This window comes from Brienomyrus brachyistius, chromosome 4 (assembly GCF_023856365.1).
Source record: "Brienomyrus brachyistius isolate T26 chromosome 4, BBRACH_0.4, whole genome shotgun sequence".
Classification (NCBI taxonomy): Eukaryota; Metazoa; Chordata; class Actinopteri; order Osteoglossiformes; family Mormyridae; genus Brienomyrus; species Brienomyrus brachyistius.
In genome coordinates, this window is record NC_064536.1 from 23,084,524 (window position 1) to 23,103,846 (window position 19,323).

At 44.1% G+C, this 19,323-nt stretch overlaps 1 protein-coding gene across 1 annotated transcript in view; it reads left to right on the forward strand.

The window, feature by feature from the left end:
- The window catches only part of LOC125739920 (uncharacterized), a 645,903-nt gene that overhangs the window by 496,633 nt on the left and 129,947 nt on the right, over nt 1–19,323 (forward strand). The window contains exons 18-19 of the mRNA XM_049010480.1: nt 8,751–8,782; nt 13,449–13,734. Of these exons, the coding sequence (XP_048866437.1) occupies nt 8,751–8,782; nt 13,449–13,734 (318 nt within the window). The remainder of the gene's footprint in view (nt 1–8,750; nt 8,783–13,448; nt 13,735–19,323) is intronic.

The following is a 19,323-nucleotide window of genomic DNA, read 5'->3' on the forward strand; positions in this document are numbered from 1 at the left end:
ATTTTAGTGCCTTCTTGTGTTCTTTTCTCTGAGTAGGTTATTGTGTTGGAATGTTAGATGGTACCGTGTGGTGCAGTATGAGTTCCCTACCTTGTTCCTGCTCCTTGTTCCTGTGTTGCTTTGTTCCTAGATCTTATTTCCTTGTCATTCCTTGTACTTAGTCATTGTTTTCCCTGTTTTGCTTTTTGACCCCTTGTGGTCCTTTCCTTTGTAGTTTTACCAGTGCTTTAGTTTCTGTAATAACCCCCCCCATGTCTCAGAGCTGCCAGTGTATTGTCACCTTCTTTTTCTGCCTGCACTATGCCTCGCTTCCTTAACACCAGCTGTCATCCAGGAGATCTGGCATGTCTAGGGTATTCTGTGTCTCCATAGTCACGGGTAACTTTACCTATGGTGCCTTAATGTATCTCCTAAAGTTAGCTCTCAGATCATATGGCAGCTTAACCAGTAATGTGGAGACATGAGACCCACAACTCAACTCTGTCAGACCCTCTTGACCAAGCTGATGTGACATTCCTATGAGTGTCCGTAAAGTCAATGACAACTTGCTGAACCCTCTAAGATCTCTGGATCTAATGTTAGGCCCATTTACCAGCATAACAATATGCTGTAAGGCTGTGGTTGTCCATACAGTTCGATGAGGGCTCTCATTGTGTCACTGTATGGGTACTGGCTGTTACTCTAAGAGTCAGCTATGAGTAAGTTAAAATAAAAATATTTCAGTACCACTTTACAATAAGGCTACCCTTATAAAGGGGTTATGAATGGTTTATAAGCGGGTTATAAATTAAGTTGTAACATTAATAGACAATTATAAACAAGTTATACTACAGTTTTCTATTTATTAATGAGTCAGTACCATTTCTAAGTGGCAAAGGGGACCCTTATTGTAAAGTGGTACCAATATTTCGTATTACACTGTAGTAACAAGCACACGGGCACATTACCACAAAACCAGGCCATCTTCTTAGCACTCGAACATGTTAAACTTACTTAAACTTACTAATGAAAGCATTTCATTACTAGTACCAACCAAAAAGCTTTTTGCTCTACTGTGGTGAAAGGATGCAAACCTTGCACCACGAACGTTGTCACAGCCCGGTGGCAGCTTCACCCTCTGCTCATCACATTTCGCTGCCTGGAAAGCTACCATGAACGGGTTTCGTTTTTCCGGGCGTAACGCGATTGCTGCCTCAGAGGAGTTATCACTGCCACCCTGCATCTCATCTTCCAAAATGGACGAAACAAATGTGTACATAATTCGTTTGTTTCCGAAAACATGCCTGTGGGTTAACCCTATTGTCACTCCCATACCGGCCCTCTGTCACCTGTCCGAGTGGCTTGAATATGAGGTAAGGATACAGGGATATGTAGGGATGGGAATTGTTAACATTTTTCAACTGTTCAATTTGCTGAGACAATAGTGTCTATGCGGGTGGCCCAGTGGCCCAGTAGATGGTGCTGTTGCTTCACACCTCCATGTTTGAATCTCACTAATGCTGTATTTATGGAGTTTGCATGTTCTCTGTAAGTTGTGTGTGTTTCCTTGTGTTGTTCAAAGACATGCAGTCAGGCTAATTGGTGTCTCTAAATAGGAATGTGAGTCTGTGTGCCCTGTGACTGACTGGTGTCCCATCCAGGATGTACTCCATCCCTGTGCCCTGATTGTTTTATGTGTCTGTATGACTGGAATAAAAGGTTTACTTTCATATCAGCATTACCCCTAAGGGAGACATCCCATAATACAGGTCCTGCTCTTTATCAAATACATGAGTGTCTGATCTACATGTTACACCTGGGAGCTGAACTAAAGCCTCTGGATTTGGCTAATTCTAGTTTATGATGAGGGGCGGCATGGTGGTGCAGTGGTTAGCACTGTTGCCTCACACCTCTGGGACCCGGGTTCGAGTCTCCGACTGGGTCACATGTGTGTGGAGTTTGCATGTTCTCCCCATGTCGTCGTGGGGTTTCCTCCGGGTACTCCGGTTTCCCCCCACAGTCCAAAGACATGCTGAGGCTAATTGGAGTTGCTAAATTGCCCATAGGTGTGCGTGTGTGAGTGAATGGTGTGTGAGTGTGCCCTGCGATGGGCTGGCCCCCTGTCCTGGGTTGTTCCCTGCCTCGTGCCCCTTGCTTCTGGGATAGGCTCCGGACCCCCCGTGACCCAGTAGGATAAGCGGTTTGGAAAATGGATGGATGGATAATTTATGATGCATCTTTGTAAAATGACAAATACACAGACTTTTCCCACAGACAGACACCAGTGATACAGCCATGCGTTTTGTGTATATTCATTTAAATCCATATTTTAAAACTTGTTAATTTAGTAAAAATGTAGGTTTTATTGTCAGACATTAAAGACTATTTCAGACATTTTTCTGCCATGTAGGGATTGTTACTAAAGCTTTGCACAATGGGTGATTATAGATGGTTAATAATTACAGCAAAGGCCAGTGTTACAGTTGTACTCTGTATTAGTTAATCCAGGTCCATCATAAATTTATTATGATATATTAATGAAATAATTAATCTCAGTTTGACTGTGGGTGACATGGCATATGAACACTTTTGTCATAACCGTAATTTATTATTCTGTATCCAATCAGCCTATTAAATATTTTCAGAATTTTTATTTCAGTTTTAGAAAGGACTTTGACAAGGAGGAGAAAGGCAGAGTATATGACACTCTATGTAAATGTAGAAAATGAAAATGTCTGCCCGCTTGTGGTGAAACAATGTATAATAGTGAAATACGTGTCCTTGTTCCCCTGCAGATATTTTTCTCCAAAGGATGGATGAATGAATGAATGAATGAATGACCGACCCAGACTGTAAAATCAAAGCTTCTTTATATTCCGTAATCATGAATAAGCTGAACAGATAGTTGTTTATTGAATGAGCTGTTCATCAGGAAGTCAGTCCAGACCAGGCCCTGCCCCCCAGCCAACAGGCCGCCTAGAAGCTTACGGCTGGTCCAGTTAGACAGCACTAGGTGATCTGGGTGTTGGGGGCGCGGGGGGAGAGGGGTATGGTCACAACAGAGGGAGAAGTTCCCCCCAGGAAGTATACTCAGCAAGAAAAGAAACGTCCTCTGACTTTCAACTGTTTTTACTTTCAGTAAACTTAATGTGTAAATAAATTTATTTGTATGAACACTAAAAGAGTCAACACCATAAGACATAAACTAAAAATGTTTCACAATGTGTCCCTGAATGAAGGGAGGCTCAAAATCAAAGGTACCAGTCAGTATCTGGTGTGGCCACCAGCTGCTTGAAGTACTGCAGTGCATCTCCTCCTCATGGACTGGACCAGATTTGTCAGTTCTTGCCGTGAGATGTTACCCCACTCTTCCACCAAGGCACCTGCAAGTTCCTGGACATTTCTGGGGGGAACGGCCCTAGCCCTCACCCTGCGATCCAACAGGTCCCAGACGTGCTCAATCGGATTGAGATCCGGGCTCTTCGCTGGCCATGGCAGAACATTGACATTGCTGTCATGCAGAAACTCACGCACAGAACGAGCAGTATGGCTGGTGGCATTGTCCTGCTGGAGGATCATGTCCGGATGAGCATGCATAAAGGGTACCACATGAGGGAGGAGGATGTCTTCCCTGTACCGCAAGGCATTGAGATTGCCTGTAATGACAACAAGCTCAGTCCGATGGTGATGTGAGCACTGATGGAGGGATTGTGTGTTCCTGGTGTGACTCGAGCAGTTGTTGTGGCCATCCTGTACCTGTCACGCAGGTGTGATATTCGGATGTACCGATCCTGTGCAGGTGTTGTTACACGTGGTCTTCCACTGCGAGGATGAGCAGCTGTCCTTCCTGTCTCCCTGTAGCGCTGTCTTAGGCGTCTCACAGTGCGGACATGGCCCTTATTGCCCTAGCCACATCAGCAGTCCTCATGCCTCCCTGCAGCATGCCCAATGCACGTTCACGCAGATGAGCAGGGACCCTGGGCATCTTTCTTTGGGTGTTTTTCACAGTCGGTAGACAAGTCTCTTTAGTGTCCTGCGTTTTTAGACCTGTGACCTTAAATGCCTACTTTCTGTAAGCTGTTAAGGTCTTAACGACCATTCCACAGGTGCATGTTAATTAATTGATTATGGTTAATTAAATGTGCATGGAAAACATTGTTTAAACCCTTTACAATGACGATCTGTAAAGTTATTTGGATTTTTACAACATTATTGTTGAAATACACAGTCCTGAAAAAGGGACATTTCTTTTTTTGCTGAGTATAGAAGCAGAAGGTGAGGACAGCTCACTTAATTATCAGTCACTGTATCTCAGTGCTGCTATACTTTGTCTCTCTTGCAAGGGAAGTTTATTGTCTTGCCGACAGTTTCCTGCTGATGTAGAGCCCCAGCCACACATGCCACAGCCAGCCATTACTGTAAGTGATGATGTTGGTCAGGTGGGCTGTGCAAAGGCAGCATGACCATAAAGTTTGTGGTCAGTTAGTGAGAAGGAGCGACACCCCATGTAAACGGAACAGAAGAGTGCAGAACCTGTATAAACCAAGCGGAGGGGAGAAAGTGGGTTTTTATTGGACTGCAGGAGACCTGGTCACAGACAGAGACAGAGAAACAGTGAAAATATGGAGAATCCAGGAGGGAGTGTCAGTCTCCACAGACCTGAGGTCAGTAAGACCCAAATAAGTGTATTTTATCTGTGTTTTATCTGTAAGAATCTCTGTAATGAAACAACAGGCTGTGAACTTGGGGTCTGTGTGTGTCTGTTGGAAGCTGAGAGAAACACAAACAGCTCTCAGTCTGATAGGACTGCTGATAAGACCCAGGTGAAGTGAATCAATGTGCTCATCACCTGACTTTGCCCCCCCCCCAGGACACCCCCCACCCATGTCTTACAGAGACACCTTCCTATTAGGCCTCTTGTTTCCCACTGATCCACAGATATTAAAAGGACCTACTGAAGTGGTACTTAAACTGTATAAAATATAGTAAAGACTGAACCAAAGGCCTGAGGACAGACCCTCTGTATACAGCACACAGTGTTTATACAGAGTCTCACCCTCACATGCTGTATGACGACATTTCTGCTGTTCAGAATAAGTGTGTCTGAGAATATTTTCTATATCATGCTAATGATTTAGGTGCTTTATGCTCATGCACAAGAGAAAAGTGAGGGAGTTAAGAACCTAGAGCTCTATGAGACAGTTTGTGCAAAAAGCTACGACTCCAGTAAAACAGAAAACAATTGATGAGGAATTGACTAAAATGATTGCACGTGATTTCCAACCATAGTAATTCATTTTACTAATAATTTTACATTATTTCTGGTAATAAATTCATTTAAGCACCAAAAAAATTCTGAAGAGCCACTTGGGAGCCGAAAGAGCCGTCTCTTTTAAAAGAGCCGGAATTCCCATCACTACTACTTGCTTGCGTATTCACCACGTAACCACACTTGCGCATTAGAGCTAGTAGTGGAATGAGCTGCACACAAACACTGTTAAATCTGCTCTTACTACAGAGTCTGCAAACTTCTTGCGCCTTCAGTAGCATCGTGGGTATGTAGTGTTATTTTATCTGCGAGCACCGATCCTTGTTTTGATGTTTGATACTGTAGCACTATATTTTTGGTTAAACATATATTTGCAGTAAAGAACAGAGCGATAAACTTATATTTGTATATTGCACTGTTTAGGTATGTACATGAAACGCAAACTCGCCTGAAAGTAAATGGTAGCGTTTTACACTTTCCCTGATCAGTAAACATGTGTACAAAGGAACACGCTGTCTTCAGAGTCTTGATGTGGGAAAGAGTTAGCTGGCTGTCTAGTCATGTACAGGACGTGTAATGAGGGCAGCACAACAGTACAACCTCACATACTTGTCAGACAGCTTATATCTTGTTTTCATTTGGATCGTCAGCTCATGAGATGGATTATCAGTTTCCTCTGTAACAGAACTCAGACAGTAGTTATATATGGCTGAACATCTGAATCCATCTCTGCCTCCACTGGCTCACTGCAGAGTTGTGTACTTTCTCCTTTACTTTTTACTCTGCATACTGCTGATAACAGTGTCATCATGCCTCTTCACAGTTGGTCAGATCATTCGCATGAACCCATAATACAAGAATCTGTAGACTGGTGTGATAAATCCTTTCTGGATTGAAATGTGTTCAAATCAAAAGATATGATCCTCTCACTAAACCACATTCACATCCCGCAACAGCAATTCAGGGCACTAATGTTAGAGTTGCCCAGACCTACAAATACTTTGGTACTGTGTTTGATAACAGACTGAGATTTAGTGACAATACAGAGATCACTGTGGAAAAGTCCAGCAGTGACTCTATTTCCTACATAAATTAAATCCCTTTGGAGTAGATCAAAGACTACAGACAATGTTTTATTCTTCTTTTATTGAAAGTATTTTAATGTTTTTATTTATTTGCTGGTTTAAATCTGTCAAATAGATAACAATCAACTACATGGCGTTGTTAACCTTTATTGGATTATCACAAAGATCTCTAGAGCAGTTTAATTCTGAACAAGTCCTTAAAAGGCATGTAAGGTTATCAATGACCCCACCCATGTCCTATATGGTGACTTTCATACGTTGCCATCAGGAATGTGATTCAGACCCCATGTATGCAAAACAAATAGGAGGAAGTTTGGGTTTGTTCCAGAAGCCATCAGACTGGTGAACAGTAACAGTGCAGGTGATGGTCAGTGTAGCTTGTAAAGTTGCACTTTAACTAAACTTAATATCACATGCTTGTCTACATAACTATGTATGCATGTATTTTTATTTTAGTGAGGCTGCTTTTGAATTGAATTTTACAAACAGTTTTAAAGTTGTTAGTAGGGGCTTGGGCAGAGTAGTATTGTTTTTGAAAATACCGTATACCGTGGTATAATGTCTGGACAGTAAAAATGATCTGGACAGTAAAAATGTAAAAAATAGATAAGCGGATACCTGCACATCTCCTGCAACAATTCTTCTTCTTCTGCTATTTCCTGGTTGACCTCTGCTCTGTAAAAGTCAGGGCTGCCACGTACTGGAAACATCTAGTCAATCTCCGGCAGATAAAAAAAATAAATCTGGGCTACACGCACCTGATGATGAAATTTACGTCACCTCACCAGATCTTACGTCACCTGCAGAAAAGGAAAGTATGAATTGGCCTTCAGATTAGACCTGGTTGTATCTTATTCTGCAGCAGGTTTGGAGAAGTAATTAAGCTCTAGCTGGTAGAGACTGGGGGCAGCATGGGGGTTTCACACCTCCAGGCTTGTGGTTCCAGTATCTGGCCCAGCTCTCTGTGGGGAGTTTGCATGGTCTCCCTATATCTGCACTGGTTTCCTATGAGCTCTCCGGTTTTATATTCAAGAATACATAGTCCAGGTGAATTGATGCCTGTGTGTGAGTGTTTGCCCTGTGATAGACTGGCATCCTGTCCTGGGTGTTCCCCTGCCTTTGTGACAGACTGCCATCCTGTCCTGGGTGTTCCCCTTCCTTTGTGACAGACTGGCATCCTGTCCTGGGTGTTCCCCTGTCTTTGTGACAGACTGGCATCCTGTCCTGGGTGTTCCCCTGCCTTGTGCCCTGTGCTGCCTCAGATCAGCTCCATGCTCCCGGTACTGTACTGACCCTGTGGAAGATGTGGAAGAAAGGACCTGGTTTGCTCTCTGGCCCTAAAACAGGGCTGCCCAAATTGCAAATTCTGGACTAAAACAAAATTCAGTCCAGTCGCCCCCCCATCCCTGGTCAGTAAATGATGTGGACCTTGGCTATGTGCCCCTGATGGGGATGATAGCTGAGTGACCCTCCCCTAGAACACACCTGCTTTGTTTTCCTGTGTCTTTCCCTTGTTCTTATGCAAAATGACAGTCTTGCTGTTTCCTCACTGTCCTCTTAAACCCATGTCTCTGTGCCATGACTCCTGGTACAAGTGTTACACACACCGATAATATATAATATTAACCAGAGATACTGTGATGCTGAAAATGTGAATTCAGTTGGTTGTTTTCCCCACAGGTGCTGACAGTGTGTCCTCAGTGGGATCAGTGTCTGTACAGAGTGGAGGATCTGTCACCATCCCATGTTTCTATGACATCATATATCAGCAACATGTGAAATACTGGTGCAGAGATTATTATTCTTCAGATCCATGTACTTCCATAGTACGCAGTGACGATCTACAGAAGAGCAATGAAGTGTCAATCAGAGATGATCCTGACCAGCGAGTCTTCACTGTGACCATGAACAATCTGAAACCTGGGGACTCTGGTTACTACTGGTGTGCTGTGGAGATCAGCGGAGGTCCAGCTGTGGGAACACGGGTTTCCCTGTCAGTCACTGAGGGTAAGATGTCTGTACTGCAGACTGTAGTCAATGAGATGCACAGTATGTAACATGTCATTCAGACAGAAAGGAAGGACATTAACACAAATACAGGAGAAAATATTTTAATAAAAAGTTGAAACCAAAAATTTACATAACCTTCAGAAAAAGACACAAAAACGTTTTTTCTCACTGCCGGACATTTAATCAGAGTAAATCTGTTTTAGGTCAGTTAGGATCAGCAATTTTTTTTGTATTTGTTAAATGTCAGAATAAAGAGAGAATTTTATTTTTTATCATTTTGTCGTTTGCTTTAGCTTCATATGCGTATGAAATACATGTGTATAAAATTAACATAACTGGCTCATATTCATGACTATTTTATTGTTATGTAAATGTCACAGTGTTTGTCACCTAATCTGTGTGTTCAGGTTTCCCAGAGCTGTCAGTGGACAAACAGGAGGTGACGGGTGTGGAAGGAGACAGTGTCACTGTTCAGTGTCGCTATACAGACAGTTACAGTCAAAAGCGGTGGTGTAAGGTCAGGCGCTCCTGTGTATCAAGGTCTTGGGGTTTGGATGGGAGGCCTGTTCTGATCAAGGATGACAAAGTAAAGAAAGTCTTCAGTGTGACAATGAGGGGACTGGAGAGGAAGGACACAGGCTGGTATTGGTGTGATAATGGAACCCTGCAGATCCCAGTTCATATTACTGTCAGTCCGAGAACTGCAACCACAACCAGCACTGAAAGTAAGTATTGACCTAAAATCTGATTGTGAATCATTTATGCTTATGTTTGCTTAGATAAATACTAAACGAACCTGACCGTTTTACTCATGAAGGGGGTCTGTGTGTTTTGCTGGATAAATTGGTGGTGGGGGGGTTGTTTTCCAGGGAATAACCAGGGCAGATCCAACCGCTGTCTGACACCCAATCAGCACAAGGCTCTATATTATACAGCTCTGGAAAAAATTAAGATATCACTCCTATATTTTTAAACCGATCAGCTTCTTAAAATCCTGGTTTAATCCTGGCAGAAGGTTACACTGCGCAGCAGGCTGCTTCCAGGCTCAAAGTTACTAAGACAGCAGTAACAAGAACAAAACAAAGCAGGAGACACTGGGAACGACCAGAAACTACCGTATCCATGTAGAGGGTAGAAGCAGCTTTTTAATGCCAGAGACGACTGTCAACTTGTACGGCTATGACTCATAAATCAGAGGATGACCTCATGTGACCTTAAAGAACATTAAATGGTGTGAAGTGCAAGGAATAAAGCAAGTAAGAGGCTTTTCATCAATGAGAAACAGGGAAGAGCCAGGTTGGAGTTTACCAGAAAAAGTACATTATACAGGGACACTTTCCCATAAACTGAGAAATAAGTGAAACCAAATGTAAAGAGGGGAGGAGAATTTAGGTACTGGAGATGCCAGTTTATACATGGAGATGATCTCAGCAGGGAGCCGATTAGAACACATATGTGGATGTTAACCACACTGACCGTGTTTGAGGATCCACAATCATAACCTTAGTCCCATTCGCCAGGTTGGCTGCGTCCATCTGCCATTTCTGCCTGTTCTGGAGGGTTAGCAGGTCATCCCTGGTCTGGAGGGTTAGCAGGTCATCCCTGGTCTGGAGGGTTAGCAGGTCGTCCCTGATGAAGCTCCTCCGGAGCTGGTCAGCAAGTATCTGGCTCCATTTCCTTCGGCTGAGTCGCTCTGATGTGGGGTAGATCACCTGAGGAAGGGCTGAATTTGGCCGCCCCATCAGGGGAGTATTTGGTGAGATGGGATCAGGATCAGCTACATCCAAGGACACTTAATCCCTTCTTCCTTAGCTAGTACAGTCCGTAGTATGTGGGCCTAAGGTGCTGTACAAGGCTACCTTCACTGAGCAGGTGGAGCACTAGGTGGATTAATGCGGGAAGTGATTTTCTGGGCTGCCAGTTGCTCCTTTATAGAGGATCCTAAAGCATTAAGAGCCTCTCAGCTCAGTACTACAGTGGCTCCCTTAAAATTGGTGCCCTGGCTTCCCTCTCCATGCAGTACAGTTACAGAATGACGAGGAATGAGTCTGTGTCAAGGCTAAGCATGAGATCTAGGTACAACACTCTTGTAGTGAGACACTTATAAATGATACCCCAGTGATTCTCCTGTCTCCTACCGATCTTCACTAAGAAAGGACCAAATCAGTCCATACCTGTAGAGTAAAATGTTGAACAATGCAGTCTCAAACTAGAGGGGGGCAAATCAGCCATCTCAGGGATTTACCACGGTGTCTGTGACACGACATACATCCAAACTGTTTCTCTGGACTGTTGTCTTACCCCTGAGAACCCAACAGCACCTCCTCTGTTCCGCAAAAACATGTTCTGGTCCTAAAAGATGCAGCTGCTCATCATAACCCTTAATCCGCAGTGAGGTGACCCTATGGATTGGATCTAGCATTGGGTTACGCTGCATCCTGGGCTCTGCCATGGCATGTGTGTAGGCGGCTTCCTACCTTGATTAGGCTTGTGTCAAACTAAGGTGTGAGCTACACCAACCTACTGCTGATAGGTACAGCTTCAAGACAAGCGTACTCTTCAGGGAGACTCAATCTCCACACGTTAGAGGAGTTTCTGTTCAGCTGCTCTAAAATCATCAGCCATGGGGCTGCAGCCCCTGCTGGCTGCCCTGTCAGACTGCTGAGCAACTGGTTTAACTGGGGCAGTGAAGGATTGGTAATGACCTTCAGCCACTGGAAAAAAAAACTTAATACTGTTCCACTCCATCCCAACCAGTGTGGTGCTGAGGTAATGTGCTGTATCAGCATACGCTCCTTACCACTCTCTCTTTTTAATTAAATGCAGAACAAGGGATCACCTATTATGGTTTTTGTCACTTCCTGTTTGAGTGCAGAGGTTAAATGTAGACTGACCGGATGATTTCAGAACTGACTGCAGTCTTCTTTTTGTCCAATATGTGGCAGCAGTATACAGGAATGGTCTTATTCTGTCTTGTGGCTATTCTGTGTATAAATTCATATACCTAGATAGCATGGAATTCTGCATCCAACTTTGTCTTACGGACTTAGGTTGGAGTGAATTATATATTAACAACAGTATGTCAGAATTATATTATACACGATATTTTGACCAGAATGTTAATCAGAAAAATATTCAGATTTGCAGATATAGCCATGCGTAGTTAAAGGAACAGGAAATCTGACAGGAATGGATTCCTAAGAGAACTTTGTGACAGACTGGCATCCTGTCCTGGGTGTTCCCCTGCCTTTGTGAGAGACTGGCATCCTGTCCTGGGTGTTCCCCTGCCTTTGTGACAGACTGGCATCCTGTCCTGGCTGTTCCCCTGCCTTTGTGACAGACTGGCATCCTGTTCTGGGTGTTCCCCTGCCTTTGTGACAGACTGGCATCCTGTCCTGGGTGTTCCCCTGCCTTTGTGACAGACTGGCATCCTGTCCTGGGTGTTCCCCTGCCTTTGTGACAGACTTGCATCCTGTCCTGGGTGTTCCCCTGCCTTTGTGACAGACTGGCATCCTGTCCTGGGTGTTCCCCTGCCTTTGTGACAGACTGGCATCCTGTCCTGGGTGTTCCCCTGCCTTTATGACAGACTGCTATCCTGTCCTGGGTGTTCCCCTGCCTTTGTGACAGACTGGCATCTTGTCCTGGGTGTTCCCCTGCCTTTGTGACAGACTGGCATCCTGTCCTGGGTGTTCCCCTGCCTTTGTGACAGACTGGCATCCTATCCTGGGTGTTCCCCTGCCTTGTGCCCTGTACTGCCTCAGATCAGCTCCACTGATTCTGTACTGGATACGCATATGGAAGATGGATCACTAAGCTAAAATGCAGTTCAGTACTTACCGTATGCCATTCAAAAGCCAAAAATGACTGAATTTGATGTATTTACAAATACAGCCTTAGTGTTAAAGGGGTGTGGTCACCACAAAGTGATGATTCATTCTCCTCACTGTGCCTTTATTACCAGTGACTTAAGCTACTGGTTTTCCTCTCTGGCCCTAAAACAGGGCTGCCCAAATGGCAAATGCTGCACTGAAACAATTCAATCCAGTCCCCCCCGTCCCTGCTCAATAAATGATGTGGACCTTGGCTATGTGCCCCTGATGGGGATGATAGCTGAGTGACCCTCCCCTAGGACACACCTGCTTTGTTTTCCTGTGTCTTTCCCTTGTTCTTATGGCAAAATGACAGTCTTGCTGTTTCACCTCCTCACTGTCCTCTTAAACCCATCTCTCTGTGCCATGACTCCTGGTACAAGTGTTACACAAACTGATAATATATAATATTAACCAGAGAGACTGTGATGCTGAAAATGTGAATTCAGTTGGTTGTTTTCCCCACAGGTGCTGACAGTGTGTCCTCAGTGAGATGGGTGTCTGTACAGAGAGGAGGATCTGTCACCATCCCATGTTTCTATAACAACAGATATCAGCAACATGTGAAATACTGGTGCAGAGATTATTATTCTTCAGATTCATGTACTCCCATCGTACGCAGTGACTCTCCACAGATGAAGGATCATGTGTCAATCAGAGATGATCCTGGCCAGCGAGTCTTCACTGTGAGCATGAACAATCTGCAAACTCGGGACTCTGGTTACTACTGGTGTGGTGTGGAGATCAGCAGAGGTTCAGCTGTGGGAACATGGATGCAGCTGTCAGTCACTGCGGGTAAGATGTCTGTACTGCAGACTGTAGTCAATCAGATGCATAGTATGTAACATGTCATTCAGTCAGAAGGGAAGGACATTAACACAAATACAGAAAATAATATTTTAATAAATAGTTGAAACCAGAAGTTTAGATACACTTCAGAAAAAGACACAAAAACTTTATTTCTCACTGCCGGACATTTAATCAGAGTAAATCTGTTTTAGGTCAGTTAGGATAAGCAAATGTTTTTTGTATTTGTTAAATGTCAGAATAAAGAGAATTTTATTTTTTTATCCTTTTGTCCTTTGCTTTAGCTTCATATGCGTATGAAATATATGTGTATAAAATTAACATAACTGGCTCATATTCATTACTATTTTATTGTTATGTAAATGTCACAGTGTTTCTTCCTAATCTGTGTGTTCAGGTTTCCCAGGGCTGTCAGTGGACAAACAGGAGGTGACGGGTGTGGAAGGAGACAGTGTCACTGTTCAGTGTCGCTATACAGACAGTTACAGTCAGAAGCGGTGGTGTAAGGTCAGGCGCTCCTGTGTATCAAGTTCTATGGGTTTGGATGGGAGGCCTGTTTTGATCACGGATGACAGAGATAATAACATCTTTAGTGTGACAATGAGGGGACTGGAGAGGAAGGACACAGGCTGGTATTGGTGTGATAATGGAACCCTGCAGATCCCAGTTCATATTACTGTCAGTCCGAGAACTGCAACCACAACCAGCACTGAAAGTAAGTATTGACCTAAAATCTGATTGTGAATCATTTATGCTTATGTTTGCTTAGATAAATACTAAACGAACCTGACCGTTTTACTCATGAAGGGGGTCTGTGTGTTTTGCTGGATAAATTGCGGGGGGGGGGGGGGGGGGTGTTTTCCAGGGTATTACCAGGGAAGATCCAACCGCTGTCTGACACCCAATCAGCACAAGGCTCTATATCATACAGCTCTGGAAAAAATTAAGATATCACTCCTATATTTTTAAACCGATCAGCTTCTTAAAATCCTGGTTTAATCCTGGATCTGCTGGCAGAAGGTTACACTGCGCAGCAGGCTGCTTCCAGGCTCAAAGTTACTAAGACAGCAGTAACAAGAACAAAACAAAGCAGGAGACACTGGGAACGACCAGAAACTACAGTATCCATGTAGAGCGTAGAAGTAGCTTTTTAATGCCAGAGACGACTGTCAGCTTATACGGCTGTGACTCAGAAATCAGAGGATGACCTCATGTGACCTTAAAGAACATTAAATGGTGTGAAGTGCAAGGAATAAAGCAAGTAAGAGGCTTTTCATCAATGAGAAACAGGGAAGAGCCAGGTTGGAGTTTACCAGAAAAAGTACATTATACAGAGACACTTTCCCAAAAACTGAGAAATAAGTGAAACCAAATGTAAAGAGGGGAGGAGAATTTAGATACTGGAGATGCAAGTTTATACATGGAGATGATCTCAGCAGGGAGCCGATTAGAACACATATGTGGATGTTAACCATGTTAACCACACTGACCTTGTTTGAGGATCCACAATCATAACCTTAGTCCCATTCGCCAGGTTGGCTGCGTCCATCTGCCATTTCTGCCTGTTCTGGAGGGTTAGCAGGTCATCCCTGGTCTGGAGGGTTAGCAGGTCGTCCCTGATGAAGCTCCTCCAGAGCTGGTCAGCAAGTACCTGGCTCCATCTCCTTCGGCTGAGTCACTCTGATGTGGGGTAGATCACCTGAGGAAGGGCTGAATTTGGCCGCCCCATCAGGGGAGTATTGGGTGAGATGGGATCAGGATCAGCTACATCCTAGGATACTTAATCCCTTCTTCCTTAGCTAGTACAGTCCGCAGCATGTGGGATTAAGGTGCTGTACAAGGCTGCCTTCACTGAGCAGGTGGAGCACTAGGTGGATTAATGCGGGAAATGATTTTCTGGGCTGCCAGTTGCTCCTTTATAGAGGATCCTAAAGCATTAAGAGCCTCTCAGCTCAGTACTACAGTGGCTCCCTTAAAATTTGTGCCCTGGCTTCCCTCTCCATGCAGTACAGTTACATAATGACGAGGAATGAGTCTGTGTCAAGGCTAAGCATGACATCTAGGTACAGCACTCTTGTAGTGAGACACTTATAAATGATTCCCCAGTAATTCTCCTGTCTCTTACCAGTCTTCACTAACACTGCATCCTGGGCTCTGCCATGGCATGTGTGTAGGCGGCTTCCTATCCTAATTAGGCTTGTGTCAAACTAAGGTGTGAGCTACACCAACCTACTGTTGATAGGTAGAGCTTCAAGACAAGCGTACTCTTCAGGGAGACTCAATCTCCACACGTCAGAGGAGTTTCAGTTCAGCTGCTCTAAAATCATCAGCCATGGGGCTGCAGCCTCTGGTGGCTGCCCTGTCAGACTGCTGAGCAACGGGTTTCACTGGGGCAGTGAAGGATTGGTAATGACCTTCAGTCACTGGAAAAAAAAAACATAATACTGTTCCACTCCATCCAAACCAGTGTGGTGCTGAGGTAATCTACAGTATCAGCATAAGCTCCTTACCACTCTCTCTTTTTCATTAAATGCAGAACAAGGGATCACCTATTATGGTTTTTGTCACTTCCTGTTTGAGTGCAGAGGTTAAATGTAGACTGACCGGATGATTTCAGAACTGACTGCAGTCTTCTTTTTGTCCACTATGTGGCAGCAGTATACAGGAATGGTCTTATTCTGTCTTGTGGCTGATGTGTGTATAAATTCATATACCTAGATAGCATGGAATTCTGCACCCAACTTTGTCTTATGGATTTAGGTTGGAGTGAATTATATATTAACAACAGTATGTCAGAATTATATTATACACGATTGTCACGATCCTCAGTCTAGGATTGAGGACCGTCAGAAAGGTAAAGGGAAAGGAGAGGGGAAAACGAGACAACCAGGGTATGGGAAAAGGGAACACGGGACACAAAGGGATATTTTTTTGTATTTTTTTATATTTATTCACAAAGACCTTCACAAACAATAGGGCAACAAACTTCAGGAGTGACACCCGCCAAAACAATAAACAAAACAGCACTACCGAACCCGTCCACGACTAAACTAATTCTAAACAAAACGAAAAAGATGAGAAAAGAAATGACACAGACTAATCCTAATTCCCTAACCAAAACACAGAATAAGCCACACATACACAAAACAAAATAGCAGTCACTCCCTACGCACTTAACAGAAATGAACATACAGAACACACCAAAGCCGAAACACAGTAACCAAAGGGGCGAGGCAAAGAGAGTAGTCAGGAGGAAGGCAAGAGATCACAAACCAGAAAGCAGTCAAAACCGAAGGCAAAGGTACAGAGGGATAAGGCAAGAAACAAAAACCAGGAAACCAAAAACTGTCATACACGAGTAATCCAAAAGAATGCAATCAAACCAACAACAAAAACCAACCAAGCGCAGAGCTGCTGCTACTCTCCCACCACGGCTTTTTCAATCATAAAGGTGGAAGTAGCGTCGAGGCTCAGGGCCTGGCCAGGTCCGGGAGGCGGAGTCGAAGGCAGCCGGACAACGATCAGGACAATCCCTCCCCAAACCTTACGGCACGTCACGCGATATTTTGACCAGAATGCTAATCAGAAAAATATTCAGATTTGCAAATATAGCCATGCGTAGTTAAAGGAACAGGAAATCTGACAGGAATGGATTCCTAAGAGAACTTTGTGACAGACTGGCATCCTGTCCTGGGTGTTCCCCTGCCTTTGTGACAGACTGCCATCCTGTCCTGGGTGTTCCCCTGCCTTTGTGACAGACTGGCATCCTGTCCTGGGTGTTCCTCTGCCTTTGTGACAGACAGGCATCCTGTCCTGGGTGTTCCCCTGCCTTTCTGACAGACTGGCATCCTGTCCTGGGTGTTCCCCTGCCTTTGTGACAGACTGGCATCCTGTCCTGGGTGTTCCCCTGCCTTTGTGACAGACTGGCATCCTATCCTGGGTGTTCCCCTGCCTTTGTGACAGACTGGCATCCTGTCCTGGGTGTTCCCCTGCCTTTGTGACAGACTGGCATCCTATCCTGGGTGTTCCCCTGCCTTGTGCCCTGTACTGCCTCAGATCAGCTCCACTGATTCTGTACTGGATACGCATATGGAAGATGGATCACTAAGCTAAAATGCAGTTCAGTACTTACCGTATGCCATTCAAAAGCCAAAAATGACTGAATTTGATGTATTTACAAATACAGCCTTAGTGTTAAAGGGGTGTGGTCACCACAAAGTGATGATTCATTCTCCTCACTGTGCCTTTATTACCAGCGACTTAAGCTACTGGTTTTCCTCTCTGGCCCTAAAACAGGGCTGCCCAAATGGCAAATGCTGCACTGAAACAATTCAATCCAGTCCCCCCCCATCCCTGCTCAATAAATGATGTGGACCTTGGCTATGTGCCCCTGATGGGGATGATAGCTGAGTGACCCTCCCCTAGAACACACCTGCTTTGTTTTCCTGTGTCTTTCCCTTGTTCTTATGGCAAAATGACAGTCTTGCTGTTTCACCTCCTCACTGTCCTCTTAAACCCATCTCTCTGTGCCATGACTCCTGGTACAAGTGTTACACAAACTGATAATATATAATATTAACCAGAGAGACTGTGATGCTGAAAATGTGAATTCAGTTGGTTGTTTTCCCCACAGGTGCTGACAGTGTGTCCTCAGTGGGATGGGTGTCTGTACAGAGAGGAGGATCTGTCACCATCCCATGTTTCTATAACAACAGATATCAGCAACATGTGAAATACTGGTGCAGAGATTATTATTCTTCAGATTCATGTACTCCCATCGTACGCAGTGACTCTCCACAGATGAAGGATCATGTGTCAATCAGAGATGATCCTGGCCAGCGAGTCTTCACTGTGAGCATGAACAATCTGCAAACTCGGGACTCTGGTTACTACTGGTGTGGTGTGGAGATCAGCAGAGGTTCAGCTGTGGGAACATGGATGCAGCTGTCAGTCACTGCGGGTAAGATGTCTGTACTGCAGACTGTAGTCAATCAGATGCATAGTATGTAACATGTCATTCAGTCAGAAGGGAAGGACATTAACACAAATACAGAAAATAATATTTTAATAAATAGTTGAAACCAGAAGTTTAGATACACTTCAGAAAAAGACACAAAAACTTTATTTCTCACTGCCGGACATTTAATCAGAGTAAATCTGTTTTAGGTCAGTTAGGATAAGCAAATGTTTTTTGTATTTGTTAAATGTCAGAATAAAGAGAATTTTATTTTTTTATCCTTTTGTCCTTTGCTTTAGCTTCATATGCGTATGAAATATATGTGTATAAAATTAACATAACTGGCTCATATTCATTACTATTTTATTGTTATGTAAATGTCACAGTGTTTCTTCCTAATCTGTGTGTTCAGGTTTCCCAGGGCTGTCAGTGGACAAACAGGAGGTGACGGGTGTGGAAGGAGACAGTGTCACTGTTCAGTGTCGCTATACAGACAGTTACAGTCAGAAGCGGTGGTGTAAGGTCAGGCGCTCCTGTGTATCAAGTTCTATGGGTTTGGATGGGAGGCCTGTTTTGATCACGGATGACAGAGATAATAACATCTTTAGTGTGACAATGAGGGGACTGGAGAGGAAGGACACAGGCTGGTATTGGTGTGATAATGGAACCCTGCAGATCCCAGTTCATATTATTGTCAGTCCGAGAACTGCAACCACAACCAGCACTGAAAGTAAGTATTGACCTAAAATCTGATTGTGAATCATTTATGCTTATGTTTGCTTAGATAAATACTAAACGAACCTGACCGTTTTACTCATGAAGGGGGTCTGTGTGTTTTGCTGGATAAATTGCGGGGGGGGGGGGGGGGGTGTTTTCCAGGGTATTACCAGGGAAGATCCAACCGCTGTCTGACACCCAATCAGCACAAGGCTCTATATCATACAGCTCTGGAAAAAATTAAGATATCACTCCTATATTTTTAAACCGATCAGCTTCTTAAAATCCTGGTTTAATCCTGGATCTGCTGGCAGAAGGTTACACTGCGCAGCAGGCTGCTTCCAGGCTCAAAGTTACTAAGACAGCAGTAACAAGAACAAAACAAAGCAGGAGACACTGGGAACGACCAGAAACTACAGTATCCATGTAGAGAGTAGAAGCAGCTTTTTAATGCCAGAGACGACTGTCAGCTTATACGGCTGTGACTCAGAAATCAGAGGATGACCTCATGTGACCTTAAAGAACATTAAATGGTGTGAAGTGCAAGGAATAAAGCAAGTAAGAGGCTTTTCATCAATGAGAAACAGGGAAGAGCCAGGTTGGAGTTTACCAGAAAAAGTACATTATACA